Source organism: Ictidomys tridecemlineatus, chromosome 9, assembly GCF_052094955.1.
Source record: "Ictidomys tridecemlineatus isolate mIctTri1 chromosome 9, mIctTri1.hap1, whole genome shotgun sequence".
Lineage (NCBI taxonomy): Eukaryota > Metazoa > Chordata > Mammalia > Rodentia > Sciuridae > Ictidomys > Ictidomys tridecemlineatus.
The window spans coordinates 121,776,111-121,801,243 of record NC_135485.1 but is presented as its reverse complement, the minus strand read 5'-3'; the positions used below and the strand labels follow the sequence as shown (position 1 = coordinate 121,801,243).

Here is a 25,133-nt window from a genome sequence, read left to right as displayed (position 1 = left end):
GGTAGGGCAGCAGGACTGGAATTCCAGGCTAGCCTGGGCAACTATCAAGACCCTGACTCAAAATAAAATAAGAGGGCCATGGGTACAGAGAGGAGTAGAGTGTTTGCTTAGCATGCACAAGGCCTAAGGTTCAGTCAGTAGTGCCACAAAAAGAAAGACAGATTTAGTGTTCTTGTATATTCTACTCTAGAGTTAAACAAGAGAATGATAGTATTTTTTCATGCCTGATGTATCTTGTTTTCACATAATCACACTTTTATGTAGACCGTTAGTAACTTTTCATTTAGGAAGATGTGCCATTGTCCCCAGATTTCTCAACTTCAGCAATGTTGACATTTTGGGGCAGATGATTCTTTGTGTGTTGGGGGAAGAGCTGTCTTGTATAGTGAAGGCTGTTCAGCAGCTTTCCAGCTTCTACCTCCTAAAGGGCTTCCCCAGCCACAGCATCCAAAATGTCTGCAGACGTTGCCAAATGTTTTGGGGTGGGGATAAAATTGTCTTTGGTTGAGAATCACTTCCTTTTGGGTTTCATAGCTATGAACCATTTGGAGAAGAAATAAACAGCTTTATACTTAGCACTTTTGTCTCCATATGTTTCTGTACTGCCAAGGAGCATGTCAGAGTCACTCATTGAATAAGATTCATTGAGCACTTGGAGTAAACCAGATATGGATGGGTGTGGAAGCAGGGCTGAGACAGGTAGTGTCAAGACAGGATGAGTTGTTTATGCACTCACACATGCATTCCTGTGTATAAATGTGCATGTGCATAAGCATGTATTATGTATTCATTCTTCATTGGCAGATCTCAATGCTATTTTAAACTTAAAAAAACATTTTTTTTTTTTTTTTTTTTGCTTTGTAGGTTTGGCACTGATATGCAGACGATTAATTTCACAACTGGTGAATTCCAGCTCACCAAAGCTTGCTCTTACCGGGTAGGATGGCATTTTCAGTAGAAAAAAGAATGTTGACAAACTGGCCACAGAAGCACGTGGCCCCTCTTTTGGTGTTCAGAGGGCTGTGTGAACTGTGTGTGGCTTTCTTATTTTCATTCTCTAGGCATGAAAGACGCATAGCAGGTTTTTCCAATTAACTAGTTAGAGTCAGATTCATGTTAGTCTGTAAATCATTTTGATGATTTAGATGCATGTGAATGAAGAAATAACAATGGAGTCAGACCTATGTAGAAAACCATAAAACTTGAGACTCCAGAATTTATGATCTCGTAAGATTCCTTGGCCCACTTAATTCTTTTTTTTTTTTTTAGGGCAAGATAAGGTAAAAGCAAATGCATTTTTAAAATCTTCTGTTACTGTCATCCTTCATGTTTATAGCAAGTCACCCAATTTCTTTGGTTCTCATCTCACTTATAAAGGGATTTTCCATCTTAAGGGGCAATCATGAGGTCTTTTCAGATACTTAGGAGTAAAAATGTCACGTGGCGAGGACATTGTGAACGTAGGGACTCAGCAACCTGATTTCTTATTTTTCATTCAGTAGTTCTCATATTGCTGAGTCTTGGTTTCACAGATATTGTATGTTTGAAATCAATTCAAAAGGGGAGCATCTGTTATAAAGAATGCACACACATAGAGGTACACGCACATTTAATATTTTGGATATTTTCTTATTTTTCTTCTCTATCCCTTTAAAAGTATACTATTGCTCTAGCTTAACTGGAGTAATGGGAAGAGGACCACAGAGAGTTCAAACAAAACAAATGAAAGCAGATTTCCAAGTGGATTTTTGACAGAGACTTGTTGACAGTAGTAAGCATGTGAAGTGGTCTAGGCAGCACCGCAAGGGTTGGAGCCTACACTGGGGTGTGGTTTTGATCTCCTTCGGAAGCCCAGGGTTCCTGACATTTTCTACCAGGCAGTATCTAGAGTATGGGGGGCAGTTAGCCCAAAATACTAAGAGATGTTTTGCCATACTGGTATTAAATTATATGTAGTTTGAAATTGAAAAAATGAGGCCATTTTCTTTTATATCTGAATATTCTAGTTATATTTGAACGCATAATATAGCTCATTTGGAAAAACCTGTGTAGATTTTTCCTGAGAATATCATACCTTGCTGCGGGGCATGCACTCTGTAGCAACTTGGGAGGCTGAGGCAGGAGGATCACAGGTTTGAGGCCAGCTTCAGCAACTCATTGAAACCCTCAGCAACTTAGTAAGACCCTGTCTCAAAATGAAAATTAAAAAGGACTGGGGGTGGAGCTCAGTGGTAAAGTGCTACTGAGTTCAATCACTGTAGCAAAAAAAAAAAAAAGAATGTCACACTTTTGCAATAAGGAAAATTTTGACCACTGTTAATATTCTTTTTGACAATATAATAAGTTATCAGTGCTGTGAAGATACTCAATTTTAATAAAAATTGTTAAAACTCTTTGTAGGGTAGAGAAAGATTCTTAACATTGTAATTTTGTTGGTTTACTTTAGAAATACAGTCCTTTTGATCAACTTCATTATGTCCCATTGTCCTATGTATAGGACACATAAAAACCTAAATTGAGCAAGTTTTTATGGGTGTTTTATATATAGGATCCTGGGATTTAATGGGTTGAGTATGTGGAATTGGACACTGAAAGTTTCGAATCCCGGTTTTTCCATGCTTCACCTGTGTAACCTTGCTTGGACAAATTATTTAACCTCTCTGAGCCTCATCTTTCATGTTTCAAGATTTCCAGTAAGCTTTGTAAAATAGATTGTTTGGTATTTTTACATTTTCTTAAGTAGTCCAATACTTGGTGTGCACCTATCCCAAAAAAACCCAAACATTTAATTAAATGGTGTTATAATTACTATAAATTTAATACCAGAAATTGGCAACATTTTTGTTCAGTGTTTTAATTCTACGTATGAAGCAGGATTTTCTGCTCCCTGGAGTTCATAGTTCTAATGAATGAATCAAATACCGTCACCATTTATTCTTTTCAGATAGCATGGGACGTGAGAGCAAGACTTGAAGAGTTCCACAAGTTTAAAAGTTGAAAACATAGGAAACAGAAATACTCCTGCAGCTTGTAGGACGACAGCTCTAAAAAATAGTTTCTAGCGAGAAGGCAGCAGGAAGATAAAGAAGTAAATCTCAAATATTACAATTTAGAACATGAGATTTTTCAGAGAAAGAAATCTTGGAGAATCCAGAGTAGAGGAGGATGTGAAGAAATAAAGATCTTTCTCTTGACTGGAGAGACTGAATATAAAAAAAAGATGGTTTCTTTATATAAACTTAAATACAGTATTTAAAGGTATCTTAGGGTTGTCCAGCAGAGGGTGGGTGGTCTTTTCATATTGCTCGGGCAAAGACATATTTGGGCAGAGACATTCTGGTCAGTTTTCTGATTGATGTTTTCCATTTGAAACATCTCTGTATGAAGGACTTCTAACCTCAACTCCCATCCAAGCCAGGAAGCAGATCCCCTTCCCAGCATTGGTTTCAGATTGCCCTGCAGCCTCTGCCTATCAGCTTAGGAACATTTTATCATGTGAAGGCATCAGGATAAACAAGTTCAGATAGGTGGATGAGGGCCTTGGAGTAGAGCTTAGCGGTAGAGCCCTGGCCTATCCCGTGTAATATGTGATGTCCTGGGTTCATCCCCCAGCACCCCTACCCGCCACAGGCACACAAAGTTGATGAGATTGGTCAGATCTGGAAGTTAAAACAAAAGCCGCCATGTTTATACCCCACAATGCACTTAATCAACATGGACACTTGCTCCGTGGACAACCGAGTGGTTTAATTGTGTTGTTGGTAATCTGCAGGGTGTGCATTCTGAGGAACCCAGGTCTGGCACCCTCCACTTGCACTTGCAGCCTTTGGAAATGAAAAGGGTTGGTGTAGTCTTCACCCCAGCTGACTATGGAAAAGTTACCTCACTCATACTGATCCGGTAGGTGTGTCCCTGTCACAATCTGTCTCAATCTCTCTAGTGGTTGACATGCACTTCTCAGGCATTCTGTAGTGAGGAGATTGTGCTGCAGGATAGAAAGCTGCAGAGGAGAGGGGCATCGAGGTACCTCGGTTGCCCTCTCCTAATAGAGAGTGTGTCTCATGCCTACAACGGGTTACTGCACTTTACTCAGCACCTCGCCCAGTGCAGAGCTCACACACATACACGTGCACACTGATAGACTGCTCTGTCCTTAGCATAGAAAAATAATTGAAATTTTGCCCTTTGTCTTTTCCTTGAACAGTATTTGAGCATAAATCACTTCAAGACATGTTTTCCTTATGCTCTTAGCTCTTGTTCCGTCTTCTAAATGCAAAGTGATTTAAGCAGCTAAATCAGTTTCAACTTAATTTTTTTTTTCATCTTTAGGTAGTCTTTCTGAGAGTCTTCTTTCAAAAATATACAGTAGGGCTGGGGATGTGGCTCAAGCGGTAGCACGCTTGCCTGGCATGCGTGCGGCCCGGGTTCGATCCTCAGCACCACATACCAACAAAGATGTTGTGTCCGCCGATATTAAAAAAATTCTCTCTCTCTCTCCCCCTCTCCCCTCTCTCACTCTATCTTAAAAAAAAAAAAATATATATATATATATACAGTAAATAACAGACCTCTGTTGAAGCTCTCTGCATTGGTGATAAGCCGAACACAAATGGCATTTTTAATAAACAACATTTTAGTGATTTTTAAAAAGTTTTCTAGTATCAGATCAACTGGCCAAAAAAAAAAAAAATTCTTATAACTTCACTTAAAGTTTGTTCTTCTACAAGTGAACATTACCAAAAAGAAAGTGTGCTAAAATAAACTTTAAGAATTTGTTCTTTTAAGCCTTTTAACTAGGATTCCTTAATGCCCTGTTGACTTATGACAGCTTTTTTTTTTTAAAGAGAGAGTGATGGAGAGAGAAAGAGAGAGAGAGAGAGAATTTTTTAAATATTTATTTTTTAGTTATTGGCGGACACAACATCGTTGTTTGTATGTGGTGCTGAGGATCAAACCCTGGCCGCACGCATGCCAGGCGAGCGGGCTACCGCTTGAGCCACATCCCCAGCCCCAACTTTTGACAGCTTTAAACTTATTTGTGTTGAAGAGCTAAGGTCATAGGATGTGCGGAGATAAACTTCACTGTCTTAGACTCAAAAAGAAAGTCTAAATTTTTAATAGCAGTTCTTTCACTTTGGGTGGTTTCTGTATTGATAGACAAAATATTTTTCCATTAATATTATCCATCATCTAAGGCCTCATCACTTTAAGCCTTTTAAGTGGTTAAATATTTGTTGAGATATTTCAGTGTTATTTTGTATAATTAGAAAAATAAAACAATTTCTTGTTTCTGTGGCATCTACATTATATTGGCTTTCAGTTTAGTATGTATCATTTAAACATCATTTTCACTTGATTTTTTTCATCCTAGAAATCAGGGTTTCAATTAATGAAAATGCTATTTGATAAGAATTTGACTTGGATGTATGCTGTTTGTGGGGTAAAATCTTAAATCTTGGAATAAAAAGAAACAATAGCATCTTATTATTTTAGACTCATCCCTAAGGCAGAATGTCTTTTTGTCACAATTACTATGAAATATCCCAATTCACCCTGTAAATAGTTTTCATTATTTTGTCTAAACTTATTACTACTTGTGTCTACTAATTTATTTCTCTTTGGTATCTGATCACCACTCTGGTGCCTATTATTAAAAAAATCTGAGGTTCCATTTGTGGCCAGTGGCTAGAGAGCAGTCATGATTGCTCACCAACTCCTGCTGTGGTCAGCTTTGTGGATGCTGCTGCCCTGGGCCGCTTCCTGTGCCTGTGGCCACCCTTATTCTGTTGGATGGCAGGAGGTGCCATGCTCTTTAAGTTGATTCTTTTTGAGTGCACTGTACCTGGTAACAGGGAGGTAATCCCTTTTAATTTTATCTCCTTTCGCTGTAGGAATAACTTGACTGTTATTGACATAATTGGTGTGGAAGGATTCGGAGCAAGAGAACTACTGAAAGTGGGCGGAAGGCTTCCTGGCGCAGGGGGTTCACTTCGATTTAAGGTGCCCGAGTCCACGCTGATGGACTGTCGCCGACGTGAGTGCACATGCTTGGCTGTCTGATGGGAGGCCTGGTGTTAAAGCCGAGAGTGAAAGGATGCTATAGGAAGATTATTTTTAAAATGTGTAGTAAATTCATTCAGGCCAACATTTGAGCATATGTAGGCTGGTACCCTAGGTCAAAATAGTAGCTTCAGATATTTAGCTTAAATAATAGCTATGAGAGGTATTCAACTTAAGTAACAGATACAGAATGCGGAAAAGAGTGTGTTATTTAAGTAATATTGTTTAATTAACAGTATAGGTTCAAATTTTTTTTTAGAGAATTTTTTAATATTTATTTTTTAGTTTTTCAGTGGACACAACATTTTTATTTTTATGTGGTTCATTTTTCATTTGCTAAGATACACATATGAGGCTGTTAATTTCGCTAAAGAGAATCAGACCAGTGATGAGTGGAGAGAACCAACAGAACTTTTCCTGATGATGGGAATATTCTGTGTCTGGGTTGCTGGAGAAAGGGAAGGAAAAACCAGCTCAAATTCAGTGGCTCTTGCCATATGTTCCCACCACAGGTCACTCCTGTGACCTCAGAAGGTGTGGGGTTTCTCTGCTCCAGCAAGCAAGCATTCTGCATCAGATGGCGTCCGATCACACAGGTTGAGGGCTCAGCTCCCAAGACACTCCCTACTTTAGACCCCAGGACCAGGCCTCAGGAGCTTCTACATGCCTGGCCACAGTTGGGGTTCCCACAACACCCTCCTCAGGTTAGATTAACTTGCTAGAGTGTGTCCCAGAACTCAAGGAAGTGCCATGCTGTTGGTGATAAAGGAGTTTTTAAAGTATATAGGCAGAGCAGCCAGTTGAAGAGATACTTAGAGCGGGGGGTGTGGAGGGGTCCTGAGTGCAGGAACTTCTGTCCCTGTGTAGTTGGGGTGCCTTGCCCTCCTGACATGTATGTTGCTCATTCTCTTCCCCATCGCCTGTGTTCAGCTATCCAGAAGCTCCCCAAACCCTGTGTTTTTGTGGAGACTCTGTTGCACGTCCGTGATTGAAGCATGGACACTGGTGTCAAAATTTGCTTAGACAAAAAGGATATGACCTCGTCAGTGGGCTTAGTGGGGAAGGCCAGTAAGGTCTGTGTGCTCAGCTGCTTCGTGGCCTCTCGGCTCAGCACTCCTCAGGACCCCTCCGGAATGAGGAGGGTCTTAGGACCTACTGTTGGATAAGGATAAATTAGAGAGTGCTTTTCCTTTTGGCCAGGTCAGAGACCGAAAGATAGGGAAGATCTATGCCTTAGGGAAGAGAAATTCTAATTTCTCTGACCTTCCTTGAGCAGGGATGTTATAAGCCAGAAACCATAGTAACAAATGGATATCACAATCATATGTGTCATTCAACATAGTAGCCACTGACCACATGTGGTTAATGAGCCCCTAAAATATAGCTCGTGGGGCAATCCCTGTTGGGGGGCTCCTCTTGCCCCTGTAAGAGTTCTGTTCCTGTTCTTTACGCTTGAACAAATACTATTCCTTTCAAAAAGAGAAGAAACATGTAAAAGTAAAATATGACTCCTGTGACTGACAAAGTTAGTTTTGAATTTATTATTATATTTTTGGTACTGGGGATTGAACCCAGGGCACTTTGCCACTGAGCTATATTCTCAGTCCTTTTAGTTTTTTATTTTGAGACAGAGTCTTGCTAAGTTCCTGAGGCTGGCCCTGAACTTGGCAGTCCTCCTGCCTCAGTCTCCTGAATTGCTGAGATTATAGGCATGTGCCACCATGCCTGGTAGTTTAAAATTTATTCAAATTGTTTGACTAGCTACCTGTGTTTAATGGCTATTATATTAGACTATGCTTATTTAGGAATATATTAGGGGGTAGGCATATAGCTCAGTGGCAGGACACGAGCTTAGTATGAGTGAGGTCCTATATTTAAATCTTCAGCATCCCCCAGAAAAGAAATATATTGACATTTGCCCTAGAAATTTCTAAATTACTCATTTAAGTTAAATGCCTTAAAGCCATTTATGTTTATTTTGAGGACTTCCTGAATAACTAAAACAGATATCAAACAAATAGTAGATGTAAAGTGTTTCTGGTAAATTGTTTTCCTATTAACTTTTTTAAAGTTTGAAAAGACTAAAAGCATTTTAGTTGTAGCAGTCTTTTCTACAGAGAAATCTGGTTGATGAAACTATTGGATAATTTCTGGCACTACCACTGCTCAATTAGAATTGTTTTCTTTAAGAAAACTGTTTTACAAGTGAGCACTGACTTCAGAAAGGTTTGCTAGCAATTTCGTTTTCAAAATTCTCCTTGAAAGTATTCATTTTTTCATTTGCTCAGTAATTTAGAGTTGACTCCGAGTGATTAAATTAAGGAGTGATAGAAAAGTGATGGATCCAGTTAAATATTAGTCCTTATGTGGAAGAGACTTGATAATTTATAGTCCCTATTTAAAATTTGTGACTTCTTCAAACTCCATATATAAAATATGCTCTCATTTATTTGTAAAGGCTTAATTACATGTTAATATTGTGTTCTCACTATTTCTAGTAATGGATGAATTTACACAAAACACATGTTATGTGCTCTTACTATGGGTTCAGTGTGAATGAAAATCACAGGGCACACAAGGTACATGATGGCTAGAGGTAAATACACACTATTTGGCTCTGAGAAGAATAAACCTTTAACCTTAATCTTTTAATAATTATGTAGGCACCTAGGCTAAATGTTCAACTTAAAAAACATTTTCCATTGTATCCTGGTTACATTAACAGAACCTAGATATAACAGGATCAGAAACTCTGATTCTAAAAATAAAAAATTGTACTTGGAGCTTATGTTGGACTTTTCTCACATTTTAATTAATAATTCATTTAAATTTAATAATTCAGTAAATTATTTTAAATACATTTCACTGTTCATATACATGAAATAAAACTTTTGTCTTCATCAGAACTTAAAGACAGCAAGCAGATTTTATCTATTACAAAGAACTTTAAAGTCGAGAATATCGGGCCTCTTCCTATAACTGTGTCTTCACTGAAAATCAATGGATATAATTGTCAAGGTTATGGCTTCGAAGTGCTAGACTGTCATCAGTTTTCCCTGAACCCAAACACATCCCGTGATATCAGCATTGTGTAAGTGCTGGGTTTTAACTTCATCTCATTTTTGTGGGAATTTAACACTGGAGACAGGGTGGGGTGAACTTTTTCCATTATTATGACTTCTTAAGTTGGATTTAGGCTAAGTATTTGTTTTATAAAAGTAAGAAATTTTCTGAGATTTTTTTTTTTTTTTACTTTATGATTAAAATTAAAACCATTACAAGTTCATAAAGGAGAATTACTTGTTATCAGGTTTACGCCGGACTTTACCTCTTCCTGGGTCATTCGTGAGCTGACACTTGTAACTGCAGCAGACTTGGAATTCCACTTCACTCTCAATGTGACCCTGCCCCATCACCTCTTGCCCTTGTGTGCAGATGTGGTTCCAGGACCCAGCTGGGAGGAGTCATTTTGGAGGCTCACGGTCTTCTTTGTCAGGTAGACCACCACCTTCTCCGCTGTTCTTCCCTCACTGAGCAGTGAAGTTGTAGGGCAGCTGCATGAAGATACAGGTTGCCCAAGTGCAGTCAAAGCATAGGAATTGAGTGATCTTTTTCTTGCTTCAAGAACTCTGATGTGCATGAGGTAGACAGGGTCATAACCAGTAAGCTTTCAGATAATAAACTGTAAGAGATTCATAGGTCTTACAACGTAATAGTCATGCTCCATATATGTTCACTGGCAGTCATTGTGGAATATCTGAATGCTTATTAGCTCAGCACAGTGACAATTTGAGATTATAAGACCCAAAAGACCCTTTTGAAGTGATTTTATCCTAGAATAATGCTTAAAATTGAACTGTCATGTCAGCCTTATATAAATTTACACATTTTTACTGTTAAGAAACATCAGATATTGTGATGTTTCTTGATATTTGAATACCATTTTGTCCCGTCGATTATTCATCATCCTTCTATAATAAAACTAGTCTTTCACTCCCCACCTTCCTTTTAAACATGGGGTCTTGCTGTATTGCCCAGGCTGGCCTCAAACTCCTGGGTACTTTCAAGTGATTGTCCTGCGTGTAGCCTTGCGTGTAGCTGGGACTACCAGCACTTAGCACCACATCCAGCTTAAAACTAAACTGGTCTTTTAAATGCAATTCGGAACCGCGCAGTAATGAATGTCATGTTGCTTTCTCAGTTTGTCTCTGTTAGGTGTGATTCTAATAGCCTTCCAGCAAGCACAGTACATTCTTATGGAATTCATGAAAACAAGACAGAGGCAAAATGCCAGCTCCTCCTCACATCAGAACAGCGGGCCAGTGGATGTAATCAGCTCCCATTCTCACAAGTAAGAACCCTTGTTTGTGTGTGTGTGTGTGTGTGTGTGTGTGTGTGTGCGCGCGCGCGTGCACGTGCGCGCTGGGGAGGGTTGATCCCACCTCTCTTACTGCTCACTTGTGATTTTATTTGAAGGTAATGTGAATTCAATTCCAATTTTGCTTTCTTTGGGTCATGGTATGAACAGCTGCACCCTTTCCTTTCTTAGGTAATTTTCACGTAAGGGCCTAGTTCATGGGCGTCATCGGGGCAGAAACCCCACAGGCCCAAGGCAAAGGGGAGGTAGAGCTCCTTAATACATGCGTACCTGCATGGTTGCCTCCTCCGTCTCGTGGTGCAGAAACAGGGAAGTATGGTTTTATCTGGTTTGCCTTTATGTTAAATGTCTTTCGTCTTAAATTCAGAAGCAATTGCAAGAACTTTCTCGACACGTACGGCCCTTCTGATAAAGGCAGAGGGAAAAGCTGCCTTCCAGTGAGCACCCCGCCCAACAGGGTCCAGAATGCTGCCAAGAGGAGCCCGGCCACCTACGGTCACTCTCAGAAGAAGCATAAGTGCTCAGTGTACTACAGTAAACACAAAACCAGCGCATCCCTGGCCAGCAGTGCCAGCCCTGCTACTGAGGAGAAACAGACTTTGACCCTGGGAGGCTCCCTGTCTGCTGCTAAAGAGGACATTTGCACCAATGTCATGGGTGAGAACTGGGTCAGCCTCAACTATGCCAATGGCATGAGTGTCAACCTGCAGAAGAATTTAACCCTCCCCAAAAACTTATTGAATAAAGAGGAAAACACACTGAAAAACACAATTGTTGTCAATAATACTTCTTCAGAATGTAGTCTGAAGGAGGGAATACAGACATGTATGTTTCCTAAGGAAACTGACATTAAAACTTCAGAGAACATAGTCGAGCTCAAGGAACGAGAGCTCTGTCCCCTGAAGACCGCTAAGAAACTACCTGAAAATCCTTTGCCAAGAAACTCACCTCAGTTCCACCAGTCAGACTTGCCAGAAATGTCCAAGAAGCATAATGGTAATCTTTCCTTCCTCCTCGTTTCTTCTCTCCATTTTGCCCCCTCATCCTTCGGGATGGGATTCGTTCTCACCTGTGACCTTGAGTTTTAATGGTGGATGCCGAGTGTTCTAGTTCCTACGTCATGTAAATGTTGAAATGTGACTTGTGAAATGCAGAGTTTTAAGACAAGGCACCCAGGTTTTAGAACGTTGTGGCTAGGAGGTTTAATTGTAGTTCAGAAGTTCAGAGGGGTGTGAATGTCGAATTTTACTGTTGGGAGGATATGGACGCCTTTTTCTAATGGTTTGTTTTTAGCTTCTCAGACTGTTTGCAAAAATTAATTAGTCCCTGCAGTGTTTCCGACTGAACAGAACCTCACCAACCAACCAGCTAACTAACATTTATTGATTGATGGATACTATGTCATGGTCCCTAGTCCTTGGTTCTTCTCGGAGAGCACCCATCTGTTAAAAGAAGACAAGTGTTCTCATGTAGCAAATACAGTTAGTGGAAGTACAGCTAAGCTCAACCACGTTAATGTTGGCATCACACCTGAGCTGATCCCTTGGTCCCGTGGCAGAAGGGCCTGTGTCCTCTCCCCTCTCTTCCCTTCTTCTCTTTCTCTTCCCCGTCTCTTCCTCCATCTGACCATTTTAATGTACACATTCTTGTACCTGTTGGAAAAAACTCCGTTGCCTTTGGTCTTAATTTGAAACATCTAAATACAAATAATCGTGTTAGCCAGCTTCATGTGATTGCAGTGAGATACCTAAGGCAATTAACTTAGTGAAGATTTATTGAGCTCATGATTTTGGAGGTTCTAGTTCAAGATCAGATGTCGCCGTTGCTTTGGGTCTCTAGTGAGGTCTCTAGTGAGGTCTCTAGTGAGGTCTGTAGTGGAGGTGCCAGTGATGGGGAGTGCTCATCAGAGGAGTTGCTCATATCATGAGCCAAGAAGCGAGGAAGATACTGGGGTCCCATAATCGCCTTTGATGGCATGTTCCCGATGGCCAGAGGCCCTTCCACTGAGCCTCACTTCCTAAAGGTTCCCCCACCTCCCAGTGGTGCTAAACCCGGGACCAAGCCTTTAACACGTGGGCCTTTGGAGGACACCTCATGTTCACACCATAGTGATACCTTCATATTTTTTACTATTCAGTGATGTAGAAGGTACAGAAAGGTCATGGATGGACTAATTCTCACAAGCTTTATGTATTTAGTTAAAGAAAGCTCAAATTGAGTTTTGAATGTTTCGTAAAAGGACACTCCTAATGTAAAAGGAAGTTGGAGTCCTGTGGGCGGGATGTACTTTGGGCCGCTGAACGGGCATTCTCAGCACCTGGTTCCGACCAGCTGGTCCTGTCTCCCCTGGCAGCAGGGTGGACATGTGAAGGGGGCACGTGTCTGCAAGGGTCCACACTGTGTCCACCTGCTGTGTGAGTTTGTCCCCAGATAACGCAGTTAACCGGATCTTTAAAATCAAGCCGGATGACTGTCTGCAGGTACTTGATGGTGGGTGGGTGGTGCCTGTTGTACTGTTTCTGACCCACACACTCTTGGGGCACAGACCACAAAACCTTTGGGAAAAGGTGAGGTAGTGGAGTGAGTCCTCATGGGCCTCTTCCTTGTTCTCTGAGTCATGTGGGCCTGAGTACAGTCTTTGGCGTGGGCTGACTGTGCGCACTTGAAATAATAGTCGTATGAGAGAATCGCCCTCCAGGAGGCTAATGCCTGCTTATTAGATGGCCAGGAGGGACCTTCTGCTACATCAGTTCTTTGAAATGGATGAAATGTAGTGCCAGAGTGGATCAGAGAATTTGCTCTGTGCTTTAAGGTCCTTCTGCCTGGTACTCTGTATTTAATGCCAATAGTTGAGCCACATTTACCACGCATAACAACATTTCAGTAGGTGTGAGTAAGTTTCATTCAAAAGTCCACAGACGTAGGATTTGCCTATATCATTGTGGGTAGCAAACCTGCCCAGAATCCTTCCTGTGTGGATTACTAGTATGTTTATAATGTTTGAAATGAAAAATTTCTCCCACTTCAAGAATCTTTTAATCTGTTTTTTGGGTTCAATCCGCAGCATGTTGAGTGGTATCATGATGATGATAGATCAGACCATGTAAGTGTTGATGATGAATATTTTGGCTTTCCGCTGTGTTCAGACCACCAAATTCAGAGGTGCTAGTTCACGGGCTGGGGTCATAGTGCAGTGACAGAGTGCTTGCCTAGCATGTGTGAGACACTGGGTTCGATTCTCAGCACCACATATAAAGTAAAAAAATAATAATAAATAAATAAAGATCCGAAGGTGCTAATTCACAGGCCTGTATTTTTCTATAGAATTAATGTGTCAGCAGGAGAATCCTCATAGGGAAGTTTTATTCATGGACATGGACAGTGAAGTCTGCCTTCTGCATCTGTGGGTTCTACATTAAAGGATTTAACCACATTCACAGTCAACCTACCAGGGACTGAAAATACTTAAAGTCAAAAATATGGCATCTGTACTGAATTCATACACTTTTTTTTCTTGTCATTGTTCCCTAAACAATGCATATAACATCTATGTAGCATTTACATTGTATTATGTTGTTGTAGATAATCCAAAGGTGATTTAAGTTATGTGGGAGGACATGCATAAATTATGTGGTATTTTATATGAAGGACTTGAGCATCCTTGGAGTTTGTTACCTGAGAGGATTCTGGAACCAATCCCTTATGGATACTTCAGAACAACTATATTTTGTTGTTTTATTTTTGCAACACTATTCTAGGAAAATATCAAAATGCTAAAAAAAAAATGTACAGATAGCCTGCCATCAATTTATAGTATAAAAACTGTGACAAGTTAAAAATGAATATGGACTGAGAAATCTAGGTGAAGATAATTAGCAGTTGGAAGGTAGAATTTGTAGTTTCTTAGTAATATTAAGGGCTTGTGGTTCCTTTGTCAAAATTGGAAGGAGAGCAGTGTAACTCAGCAGATGGTAAAGGGTCATCTAGTGGCTGTGGAAAACATAGTGTGTGCAGGTTGCTCAGGAATGAGAGAACTGTATATACGAGAACCTTCTGCGTTTCAATTCCAGCCTTGGGCGTTACTTCTTTTTTTACTTTGGGAAGTATTTTACTTTGTGGAAAGCCTGTCATTTCCAACTCGGATCCTTTCTAGAATCTGAGGAAAAGAGTTTTGGTTTTTGGAACTTACCTGACCTAATGGTTGAGGATCCTAAGTTCCGATTTCATCTGTTTTACAGTGTTGTTCAACAGAACTGTGAACTTCCACTCACTCTGTTGAAACTGGTTAATGTGCTTGCCACATTTTTATCCATTTCTTCCAGGTTGTAAGACTTTTCTGCAGAAGCAATTTTAGTGGTTTAAGATTGCTTTTGGGAAAGAGGTGGAGCAAATCCTTTGTCTTAAGAGTATCTTAAGTGATTTTCTTAACCCATCAGAACTCCTGGGGACCTTGGGAGAATTGTACCACCCATTTTGTGGCTCCCTCCCCCCTCAAAGAAGAAAATGTTCCAGCTTCTATATTAATGGTTCTGACTTTATTTTTCTTTTTTGAGAAACAGTGTTTTCTGGATAGCAGAAGACCTGTCTCGTTGGGTGCCTATGCCTTCCCCCTGCCTTCCCCTGAGGGGCCTGTAGTACATGGTAAATATAAATGCCTGATAGAAGTGAAGGCTGTGGACAGATTTTGCTGGGCTCTGTTTTCCCATACTATTTTTTTTTCTTTTTCTTTTTGGCATTAACCTGTCAAGCATGATAAACAGCTAAAATCTTCAAAGGTTTGTTACATGTTCCAGAATCTCTTGATCATCTCACAGGGTGAGGCTCTATATGTAATGTAAATGATCTTTTGAAATAATATATCTTTTCAAATATTTATAGCTTTGATTTTTAATTATATGATTCAAATACTATAGATTTAGAATTATGGCTAAAGTTAGGCTGCTTCTTGGTCTCAGCATTACCAAAGAGAAATAGTTAGCAGATTACCACATTGCTTTTTTCTTATAATTCTGTAAAGGACAGTAGACTTTTCCAGTTACTAATGCCTTGGAATTAACAGTATCTGAAAGTTCTTACTGAAATGGACACCCCCAAAATTTCGAAATAACTATATTTGCAGAAATCACAAAAGATGTTCTTTCTTATTTACAGATACTAATAACTTGAAGATCTGTTCAAGTTATTGGAGATCCATTATTGGAGAATATATGATTAGCTTAGAATCATTCTGAATCATTGGAATCATCTAATCATTCTGAATGATGAGATCCATTATTCAGAATATATAAGATGATTAGATTTTAGATAGCAAAACTTGAAGCAAGGTGCTGGCTAATTCACATTTCTTGTTTTTCCATTTGCTTTTGTTTCAATCACTTTTTAAAAAAATGATTGACGTATAAAAAGTTCTGCATATTTAATGTATATATCGTCAGCGGGGGGGGGGGGGGGGGGGGCTGCTGTACCACTTAGCTGCTTTCCCAGCCCTTATGTGTACATCTTGATGGGCTTGGGAATAAGCATTCGTCCTTGAAATCGCCACCACCATGAAGTCCATAAACATCTGTCACCTTCCAAAGTTTGTTCCTGCTCCCTTTTTTATTGTTGTTTTTCTCATTTGTCTTTGATTTTTAACTGTAGCAAAAACACTTGCTGTGAGGTAATGGGAATATTGCAAGCTTAATAGGAAGACTTGGATTGGCTCCTTTTAAAAGTGTATACTCAGTAGTTTCATATTCTTGAATATTATTTTGGTAGACTTTTTCAATCGCCAAAGAACTTGCGATTAGCATTCATCTTACTGTTCATCCTGATTCTTAGCCCCACAGAAAGCATTGTTAATTTTCTAAAAATCTCGGCTTTACCACTTTTCTTTGGGGGTGGTTTAGTTTTGGCTGTTAAATTCGGGTCCTTCTTAAGAAACTTTGGCGATTAATACTTTAGGTGCTATGTTCTTGACATGAAGAAAACTTCAGGAAAACTATTTGCTCATGAAATAAGAGGCTAGGAAAGCAGTGGTTCATTCTTCAGAGGAGAATATCTGTGTTCTGTCTCAGACTCTTGGCTCCCAGGATCCAGAGTTCCCTTGCTTTTGGCTGTCCCTGTGACTGGTTCACAGCGGTGGATGTTTTCCTTTGTGGAGGTCTAACAGCCAGTTTATGTTGTAGAAGGAATTACATTTTAGACATCATTTGGCACAAGAATGACTTTTACTTTTGCCACCTGTGAGACGGGGGAGTGGTAATGTTTCTGCAGGGCTGCAGTCGCATGCTTGCTTCAAAATGTACAGCTTACAAGGGGACCCAAAAGCTGTGTCCCCTGTGTCCTGTAAAGAAGATAGATCTCAACCCCTTGGCATATGGTTGACTGTCCATCCTGTGGGGACAGAAATTCCTTGTAGAGTTCCTTAATTGCCTCTGATTCAGAATCTTTTTGAACCCTGCTGTTAAAATTTACTGCCAGCTATTGACAGTGGTCAGATTTGCCTTTGGACTCTGTCAGGGTCTCTTCATAGCCAAAGGCGTGAACATTCTGTTATATTTTATGTAATGAGTTTAGCCACAAGACTCATTTTGTATACGCATGTATTCCTTGCAACATTTAAAGACTGTAACGCCAAATTAACTTTTTGTGCTTAAACTATAAAAACCCGTGTCCCTTTTCACAGTATGTGCCGTTTGCTTGGCCATTGTTTTTATAGTTACTTGATATTTATGTCACTTTGAGTTAACAGAAAAAGTATGCTTACTTTGTGTTATTTTAAAAAAAAAAATCTGTGTATCTTTGAGTTTCATTTGTAGTGTCAGAATCTGAGGGGACTCAACTGCTCCTTTCATCTTGTGAGTAGAGAAATTTGCCCCCCCCCCCGCCCCCACCCCTCAGGTTCCACTGTCTGGTCAGGCTTCCATTCTGCCAGGGCCTGCTGTGGCCATCTGAACTTTCTCAGATTTTTGAGATATCATTAAGGGCGGGGTGGGGGGGATAGAAGGCAATGAAATACTTTGTTTTAAATTATAAAACTGAAGCCAGTTGCTGTGGAGTTGTGCCTTCATTGTGAATTGAGGGATAAAAATAGTTTACCTATTAAGTCACCTAAAAGAAAAATGGCTGGAGGTGTAGTTCAGTGACATACTAGCATGTATGAGGCTCTGGGTTCCATCCCCAGCACACCCGCTGCAAATGGAAAAGGCATGCTTTCAGGTAAGGTTCTCACCAGCACATCCCACTTCTGGATCATTCACCTACTGTTGGTTCCTTGCTTGGTCTGTGGGTGCTATTCACTTGCCCAGGGAGAGGGCCTTCCGTGAAATGACAGGTGTCCTTGGGTGGTGATGCTTTATGCTTCTATCTGTATACATGTACACAGACAGGAAAGGGGATGCTGTGTTCCTGTTACAAACAAAGAAACTGCAACTCTTGACTACTCACATGGCATTTAGTCTCATTATATTCTAATTAGTGGTGGAGAACCCAGTTCTTTTCTTGTGTCACCCCAAAAATGTGATTGAGATATATGTATAGATCATAAAATTTCCCACTTTAACTATTTTTTTTTGGGGGGGGGAGGGTGCTAGGGATTGAACTCAAGGGCACATGGCCACTAAGCCACATCGACAGCCCTATTTTATGTTTTATTTAGAGACAAGGTCTTATTGAGTTGCTTAGTGCCCCACTTTTTCTGAGGCTGGCTTTGAAGTCGTGATTTCCCTGCCTCAGCCTCCTGAGCTGCTGGGATTATAGGCATGTACCACCACGCCCGGCACTTTAACTGTTTTTAATTATAAAATTCAGTGACATTAACTATACTCACGTTGCTGTGCATGTGAACTGTCCATTTTCAGTACTTTTTCATCATCCCAAACAGTAACTCTGTGCTTCTAAGTAACACCCATTACTCCCTTCCCAATGCTGGGAACCAGCATTCTACTTTCTATCCCTTTATGGTGGATGGATGATGCTGGATCCCTTTTACAAGTGGAATCAGGAAGCATTAGTCTTTTTGTGACTGGCATATTTCACTTAGCATGATGTCTTCAAGGTTCCTCCATGTTGTAGTATTATATAAGAATTTTGATCTTTTTTTTTTTTTAAATCATCCTAACAATTCCAGCTGTTCAGTTCAGTATGCTAAATGTACTCACTGTAGGTGATTAATCAGGCTGAATAGTTTTTCCTTATGTGTATGCGGCACCCCCCCACACTCATCCATCAGTGAATATTTGGGTTGTTTCTATCTTTTGTCTATTATATAATGATGCTGCTGTGAATATTGATTCCCCCCTCCATATGCCTGTTTCCTAGACTTCTTTTAATGATTGTAGAACTCTTAATTTAAATGCATTTTTACTTATAAACAAAATTAGTTTCTGGAGCATCATGGATGTCAAAAATAATCTTTAAGCCTAAAAGTCATTAAACCAAATGAGATGGCTTGATATAGGAAAAAGGAATATGAATGGAAAAATTTAGCAAGAAATTGAATTGTTTTTATTTATTCAAGGGAATAACCAGCAAGTGCCTGTCAAGAATGAAGTAGACACTTGTGAAACTTTGAAAAAGGTCGACGCAAAGTCACCTTCAGAAAAGAAGATTCACAAAGCTTCTAAAGAAGACGTATGTTCTGAGAAACAGGACATGCCTTCAGTGGAGGTCTGTATTCCTTTTTTAAAATTATTTTTCTTACTAAAATAAATATAATATGTTTAGGGTATAGGATGCAAATATTTATATAAGAAATGTATTTCTTTTCAGTATATTGGAATCAATATTGGGAATTTGGTGTGGGTTTTCGGAAACTTTTATCTTCTAAACAATATGTAGGGATTACTAAAATAATTTTTAGTGAAGCCATATAGCTTTGTCTCCCTGTGGTACCTATTCCTAAGAAAATGGATTAACTCCTTGGTAGCAGCAGTAGAGTAGAACCAGATCAGGATCTCTTCTGTCCATTTGGTACCAATATCCATTATTTTAGGGCATGCTCTTGTTGAGTCACCTTCTTTCTTTGTCCCTATGACTATCATCATCATATTCTCTCTAAAGGTTAGAAAAGTATTTGTGATATAATAGAAGAAAATTCTCCTGCAGTGAGGCAGAAGCTAAGTTTGTAGATCAAAAGAGCCTACTGTGTACACAAGGAAAGGTTGACATATAAAAATGGATATGCATACATTCTACTTAAATTAACTGAATTTGAAGCGTAAAGAGATGTGAAGACAGGAAAATCAGGAAACACAAACTTAAGCTTGCTTGGCTGCCTCAAACTTCTCCACAGGAACATCTCATGCTAAAAAACAACAGTGAAAATTGGAACAAAGAATATTGTGTCTAGCCAAGTTGACACTCTGATTCAGAGGTGATAGGTAGACATCCTTAAACACAAATGAATTTAAGAATCTTTATTTGTGTGTGTGTGGAGTACTGGGGATTGAACCCAGGGCCTTGTGCTTGCAAGGCAAGCACTCTACCAGCTGAGCTATATCCCCAGCCCTAAAGAGTCTTACTTAAAAAGGCAAGTTAATAAAATTTAGCCAACTGAGATAGAAGTAAAAGTATAGACCCCAAATAAAAGTCTTTTGTGAGGTTTCAGTCCATTTTATTTCCAGAACTAAGACTACACAATGGTCGTTACAACTGCAGAGCAGATTGCATATTATTAAAACTTCAGCAAAAAAGAAAAAGAAACATAGTAATTTCTCCAAAATACAGGAGGTGGGATTGAGAGGTAGATGAAAAAAAGTTTTAATTTTAATCTTTTTTGGTAGAGAGCTATTACTATGTAAAATGAAACTTACAGTTTAAAAGCTTAAGAGAATAACTTAAAGTGTTTTTATAGTCTTGGTAATCTTTTTTTTTTTTAATATTTTTTAGTGTAGTTGGACACAATATCTTTATTTTTATTTATGTATTTTTATGTGGTGCTGAGGATCGAACCCAGGGCCTCACACCTGCTAGGCAAGCGCTCTGCCACTAAGCTACAATCCCAGCCCAGTCTTGGTAATCTTAGATCCTTAAGGAATTATTATATCACATGGAGAAGGAACAGTTATTTGAAAGTTGTCAGTTCCTGTTGACAATTTAAGTTTCTTTCTCTTACTTTAAATTAATATAAAACTGAGCCTTAAGTTTTTATTTAAAAAGTAACACAGGTCCCATGTTATAAATTATTCCCATAATTTCTCCACCATTTGTACATACATATGTTTCTAGAAAAATACTCAAGGTTAACGTAATGTCAGTGGGTAATCTTAGTTATTTCTGAGTGGTGGGAGTTCGGGTGACTTCTTTACCCCTTCTTCATCATCCTCTGTTTCACTTAAACTTATAAGCATGAATCTTTCATTTAAATAAAAATACAAGTGCTGTAAAATAAGTTGCGGACATTCTGCAGTAGGAGTTTGCAGCATGTTGAGAAAGGTGAGAGTTTTCTCTGTAATCAGGCACCAAGATGAGCATATAATAGAGGGCGTGTCAGAGATTCAAAAGCCAGGTCAGGCTGCGGTGGCCCTGGGAAGCCCCTGGAGGAGAAGGAAACTTGTATGGAAAGGAGGAGGAGGAAAGGTGGGCAGGGAAACCACTGAGTCCCAAGGGGGAGGAACAGCTGGACATTGGGGAACAGGTAGCCAGTGAGTCATCTGCCTGTGCAGCCACCCCTACATAGAGTAATAGCCTGGAAGGTCAGAGTCCACCAGATTGTGAAGGCCTTTGAATGCTAATTGAGAGTTGAGATTTTATTCCTTCAGTCTCCATGGGAAACACAAGGAGGTGGGTGGTGTCTATCGAGAACTAGAGAATGGTTGCATGCTACATAATTTTACAATCAGAATTTAAATTTTTTTTTAAGTTTTAGATGGAACACAATACCTTTATTTTATTTATATATTTATTATTTAATGTGGTGCTGAGAATCTAACCCAGTGCCTCACATACGCAAATGCTTTACCACTGAGCCACAACCCAGCCCTCAGTCATAATTTTTAAAAGCACATTTGTGCAAACCAAAAGTGTTTTAGAGGATTTGGCCTAAGAGTTGCCAGTTTTGGACCTTTGATGCAGATCATGGAGAGCTGAATTATGGGGTGGAGGGACAGTGGCTGACCAGTGGCAAATAGCCTGTAGGCTCTGATCTTCCTGACAGGTATCAGTTGGATATCTTTTTAATCAGTTTCACAAAGACTTGACAGATTGCTTCTTACATAGAACTGATGTAGTTGTAAAGTAAGTCTTGACTGAATGTGTGAATAATGCATTTTTGAAAGACCAGTCTGGGTGTTTGGGAATCTGGGGTGGAGAGGGAAGAAATGGATATCAGGTTTCTTCTAGCATGGATGCTGTCACTCTGCTAGGAGACATGCTGTCACCAAGACCTATATTTAGATAGGGACCAGGGTAAAGGATAGGAAGAGTAGAAGAGAGACATTTAGAGAAGAAACCATCAGGAGTTCTTAGCACTTGGTAGCATAAAGGAGAGGAATCACTTTTTTTTACACAGCCATCTGCTATGGCAACGCAAGGTTTAACACCTCAGTGGCTAGAAGATGAGAAATTGGGATTTATGTAATAAGCTTCTTTTCACATCTTTCAGAGCAGTGTTGCATCGTAGGAGCATGGACTTCGCAGCCAGGATTCCTGGGTTTGAATCTAGCTCATGCACACTCACTCTATGAAATGACATTGGGCTAATGTCACAGTGCCCTCCTTTTGTAAAACGAGGATAATGGTTTTCCTATGTCATGGGGTTGTGAGGAGGAAATGAGTTATTATGAGAAGTGCTTCGAATGGCAGGCTGCCAAGTAGTAAGGACCAAAGCAGTGACAGTTATGATGGCAGTTGTTACGTCGGGGTGTTACGGGCTTTGGGGCCGGTCATGTAATAGATGCTGGAGGGCTGGAGCTTCCATGACAAGGGAGACTGGAAACTTGAGCTGGGAGAGTTATCCCTGTGGAGGTGAGACCCAAATGTTGCCTGGAGTTCTCTGTTGCATGTGTGGCAAGAAGATGGTGGCCTGACTGACCCTTGGGCAGCCTCAGATTTGCAGATGGGTTGCCTGCACAGGTACAGCAGAGGAACAAAGAGCTCAGCCGAAAGACAAGTAGGGCTTGCTTTCCAGAGCAGAAATAAAGTCATCAGATTCAGGACAGAGGGAGTCAGTGAAGTGAAGATCTGCATCTCTACTCTAATGAGTAGAGATGATTTGCATCAGGCTTGCCCATTGGCCTGCAGCGAAATAGAAATTGGTTCTGAGATTGTATGCCGGGAGGAAAGGTGGTATCAATTACTCCAAGGTCCCCTTGGTCTGAGATGGTCCTGAGGAATGGCAGTACTGCCCCTGGTGCCCATCCGCCACATGTGTGGGCATTATTCCTTCCCTTAAGCCCTTGCCTCAGTCCCAGAGTCTTTCCTGGATCCCAGAGCCACACTTAGCCCTCCAACTTCTGTCCTTTGTGATGCAGTTTTCTTAATTTGTTGCGTTACTTTCTTCCCTGTGTGTTTTTGGCTTTAGCTGCTTGAGGCTGTGGGGCCTTAACCAGCTTTAACCATTTCTCTTAGTCCTTACACTCCGTCCCTAAGGCTATGTAATCCCTCCAGCTGCTGGTCTGTGGGCCTGTTATTACAGACATGTGTACCTAACAGTGGCTGCTGGCTCAGCAGGAAGGATGCCAGCTTGAGGGACGTAGGGGACTCAGATGGACCCTGTGGCCATCCCCAGCCAAGTTTAACCAAGGTGGATTTTCTGGTTCCGAGTTGGGGGCTGTCCTTTGCCATTTCTGTGTGTGTCTGACTCACTCCCTGTTCCTTAGAATTGTACTTTGAGGTCCCCTGAGTGTACTTTCCATTTCATTGTTCGTTTAAAGAAAATCGTTCTCAATAAACACATTCCCAAGTGCAGTGCTCAGTGTTTGTTTTTCTTGCACATTCTTAGGGCCTAACTATGCAGCTTAGAAAATTGTATAAATCTGTCTATAGTATGTGGAGAACATTCTTCCAGATTTATTGGTTGAAGCCCAAGTTTGAGAGCCATAAACTAAATTTTAACCCTCGCTCTGGCTTTTTATTTTCTTTTAAGCAGATTTTCCCCCCTTTAGGAAGGAATCCATGATTCTTATAGAAGCCTAAAAATGTAAGGGGGAAAAAATCTATACAAAATGAACCACTTTTAGAAGTTTGTTTGTTTTCTATGCAAATTTCAAAAAAGTTTCTTACTTGACCATCATAAAATAGTGAGGAAAACAGCTATTATTATGGGTAGGTTTAATGTCATAATTCTTATTTTCTCAAGTGGTTGAATATTAGACAGTTTTATTTTTATTGGGTATATTAACAATCTATCATTTGTGCCAAAATTTAAACCATCCATTATTTAAACCATTCTCCTGCAGGTGGACGTTAAGGTTGTGTCAAGCTTTTGACTTTCATAAGTAACTCTGATGAACAATTTTGTTCATGATTCTTGCCTTCATTCCTGAGAGATCCTTATTTATGGATGTCAAGAAATAGTTAGGCAAGGATATCAGCTCTTTCCCTGGAGCACTGTTGCATTGCCTTGCAGAAAGTTGGTAGCAATTTATGTTCACGTGTGGTGTATGAGAGCGCTGGCTTCATTTTCCTTTCAGCAGCACCAGTTTGTCCAAAAAATATAGAATAAATAATAAATAAATAAATAATAAATAATTTTTTTTTATGCTAGGGATTGAACATGGGCCTCATGCACACTAAGTGTGAGCTTTACCACTGACTTGCACCTACAGCCCCTCTTAGCAAAATTATGGTCATATGATAAGTGAGCCAAAGGTTTGGGCTTTCTCTGGATCTTGTTTGTTTGCTTTTTGGTGCTGGGCATTGAGCCCAGGGGCTTATGTGCTAATACATATGCGCCTACCACTGAGCTACACCTCTGTCTCTGAACAGCTAGGTTTGTTTGTCATTTCAGTTTGCATCTCACCAGGGAAAGGTGTAGATGGAAACAGTACCTTTATTTTGTTTATTTTTATGTGGTGCCAGGATCAAACCCAGTGCATTTGTTTTATTTCATGTTTTGTAAAATTCTAATAAAAAAATTAAAGCATCCAAAATCCTACCACTTCAAATAAATTCTATAAATTAAGATGTTAATGTTTAATCAGAGGCTGACACTCTTACAGTATCCTGCTTCCTGTCATTGCCTAGTATTTGCAAATGTAAACACGCATTATAAATGCATTCATGTTTTCTAAAACCAAAATGGAAAGGAGATACAAGCTAGTCTATAATTTGCCTTTTCTAAGAACGTTGTTTTATTGTGAAATATTCTAGATGAACTCATTGTTTTCCTTTTCTATTCCTTTTTTGAATTGATGTTCTGTGTTTTCCACTTTTCTATTGAATGTTAGTGGTTTCCTTTATTTTCTGTAAGAACACTCTGTATGTCAAGGTATTAAGTTAATGTTGTTCATCAAACATTGTGTATCAGAATATTTTATTAGTTTTCCCTTCTGATTTTTATTCACTTCTACTTATATACATTGGTTTCCAAAATGCCTTTGTGCAGTCAATCTGTGGTTTCTCCTCTTCTTCTTCTTCTTCTTTTTTTTTTTTTTTTTTTTACATATCTATTTTCTAGGTGTAGATGGACACAGTACCTTTATTTTGTTTATTTTTATGTGGTGCCGGAATCAAACCCAGTGCGTTCTCAGTAAGCACTCTACCACTGAGCCAC

At 39.8% G+C, this 25,133-nt stretch overlaps 1 protein-coding gene and 1 non-coding gene across 6 annotated transcripts in view; one reads left to right on the top strand and one right to left on the bottom strand.

Annotated features, from left to right (window-relative positions):
• Positions 1–25,133, top strand: part of Tmem131l (transmembrane 131 like) — a 166,770-nt gene that overhangs the window by 118,415 nt on the left and 23,222 nt on the right. For 3 of the 5 annotated variants that reach the window (XM_078022004.1, XM_078022003.1, XM_078022007.1), the window contains 8 exons: positions 865–937; positions 3,773–3,900; positions 5,892–6,034; positions 8,965–9,151; positions 9,371–9,556; positions 10,262–10,411; positions 10,806–11,434; positions 18,939–19,087. In XM_078022004.1, the coding sequence (XP_077878130.1) occupies positions 865–937; positions 3,773–3,900; positions 5,892–6,034; positions 8,965–9,151; positions 9,371–9,556; positions 10,262–10,411; positions 10,806–11,434; positions 18,939–19,087 (1,645 nt within the window). The remainder of the gene's footprint in view (positions 1–864; positions 938–3,772; positions 3,901–5,891; positions 6,035–8,964; positions 9,152–9,370; positions 9,557–10,261; positions 10,412–10,805; positions 11,435–18,938; positions 19,088–25,133) is intronic. The other 2 variants (XM_078022005.1, XM_078022006.1) reach the window with 2 other exon arrangements.
• On the bottom strand, positions 19,850–19,923 carry Trnaa-ugc (transfer RNA alanine (anticodon UGC)). The gene has a single exon. It is a non-coding gene; the product is annotated as a tRNA-Ala (tRNA).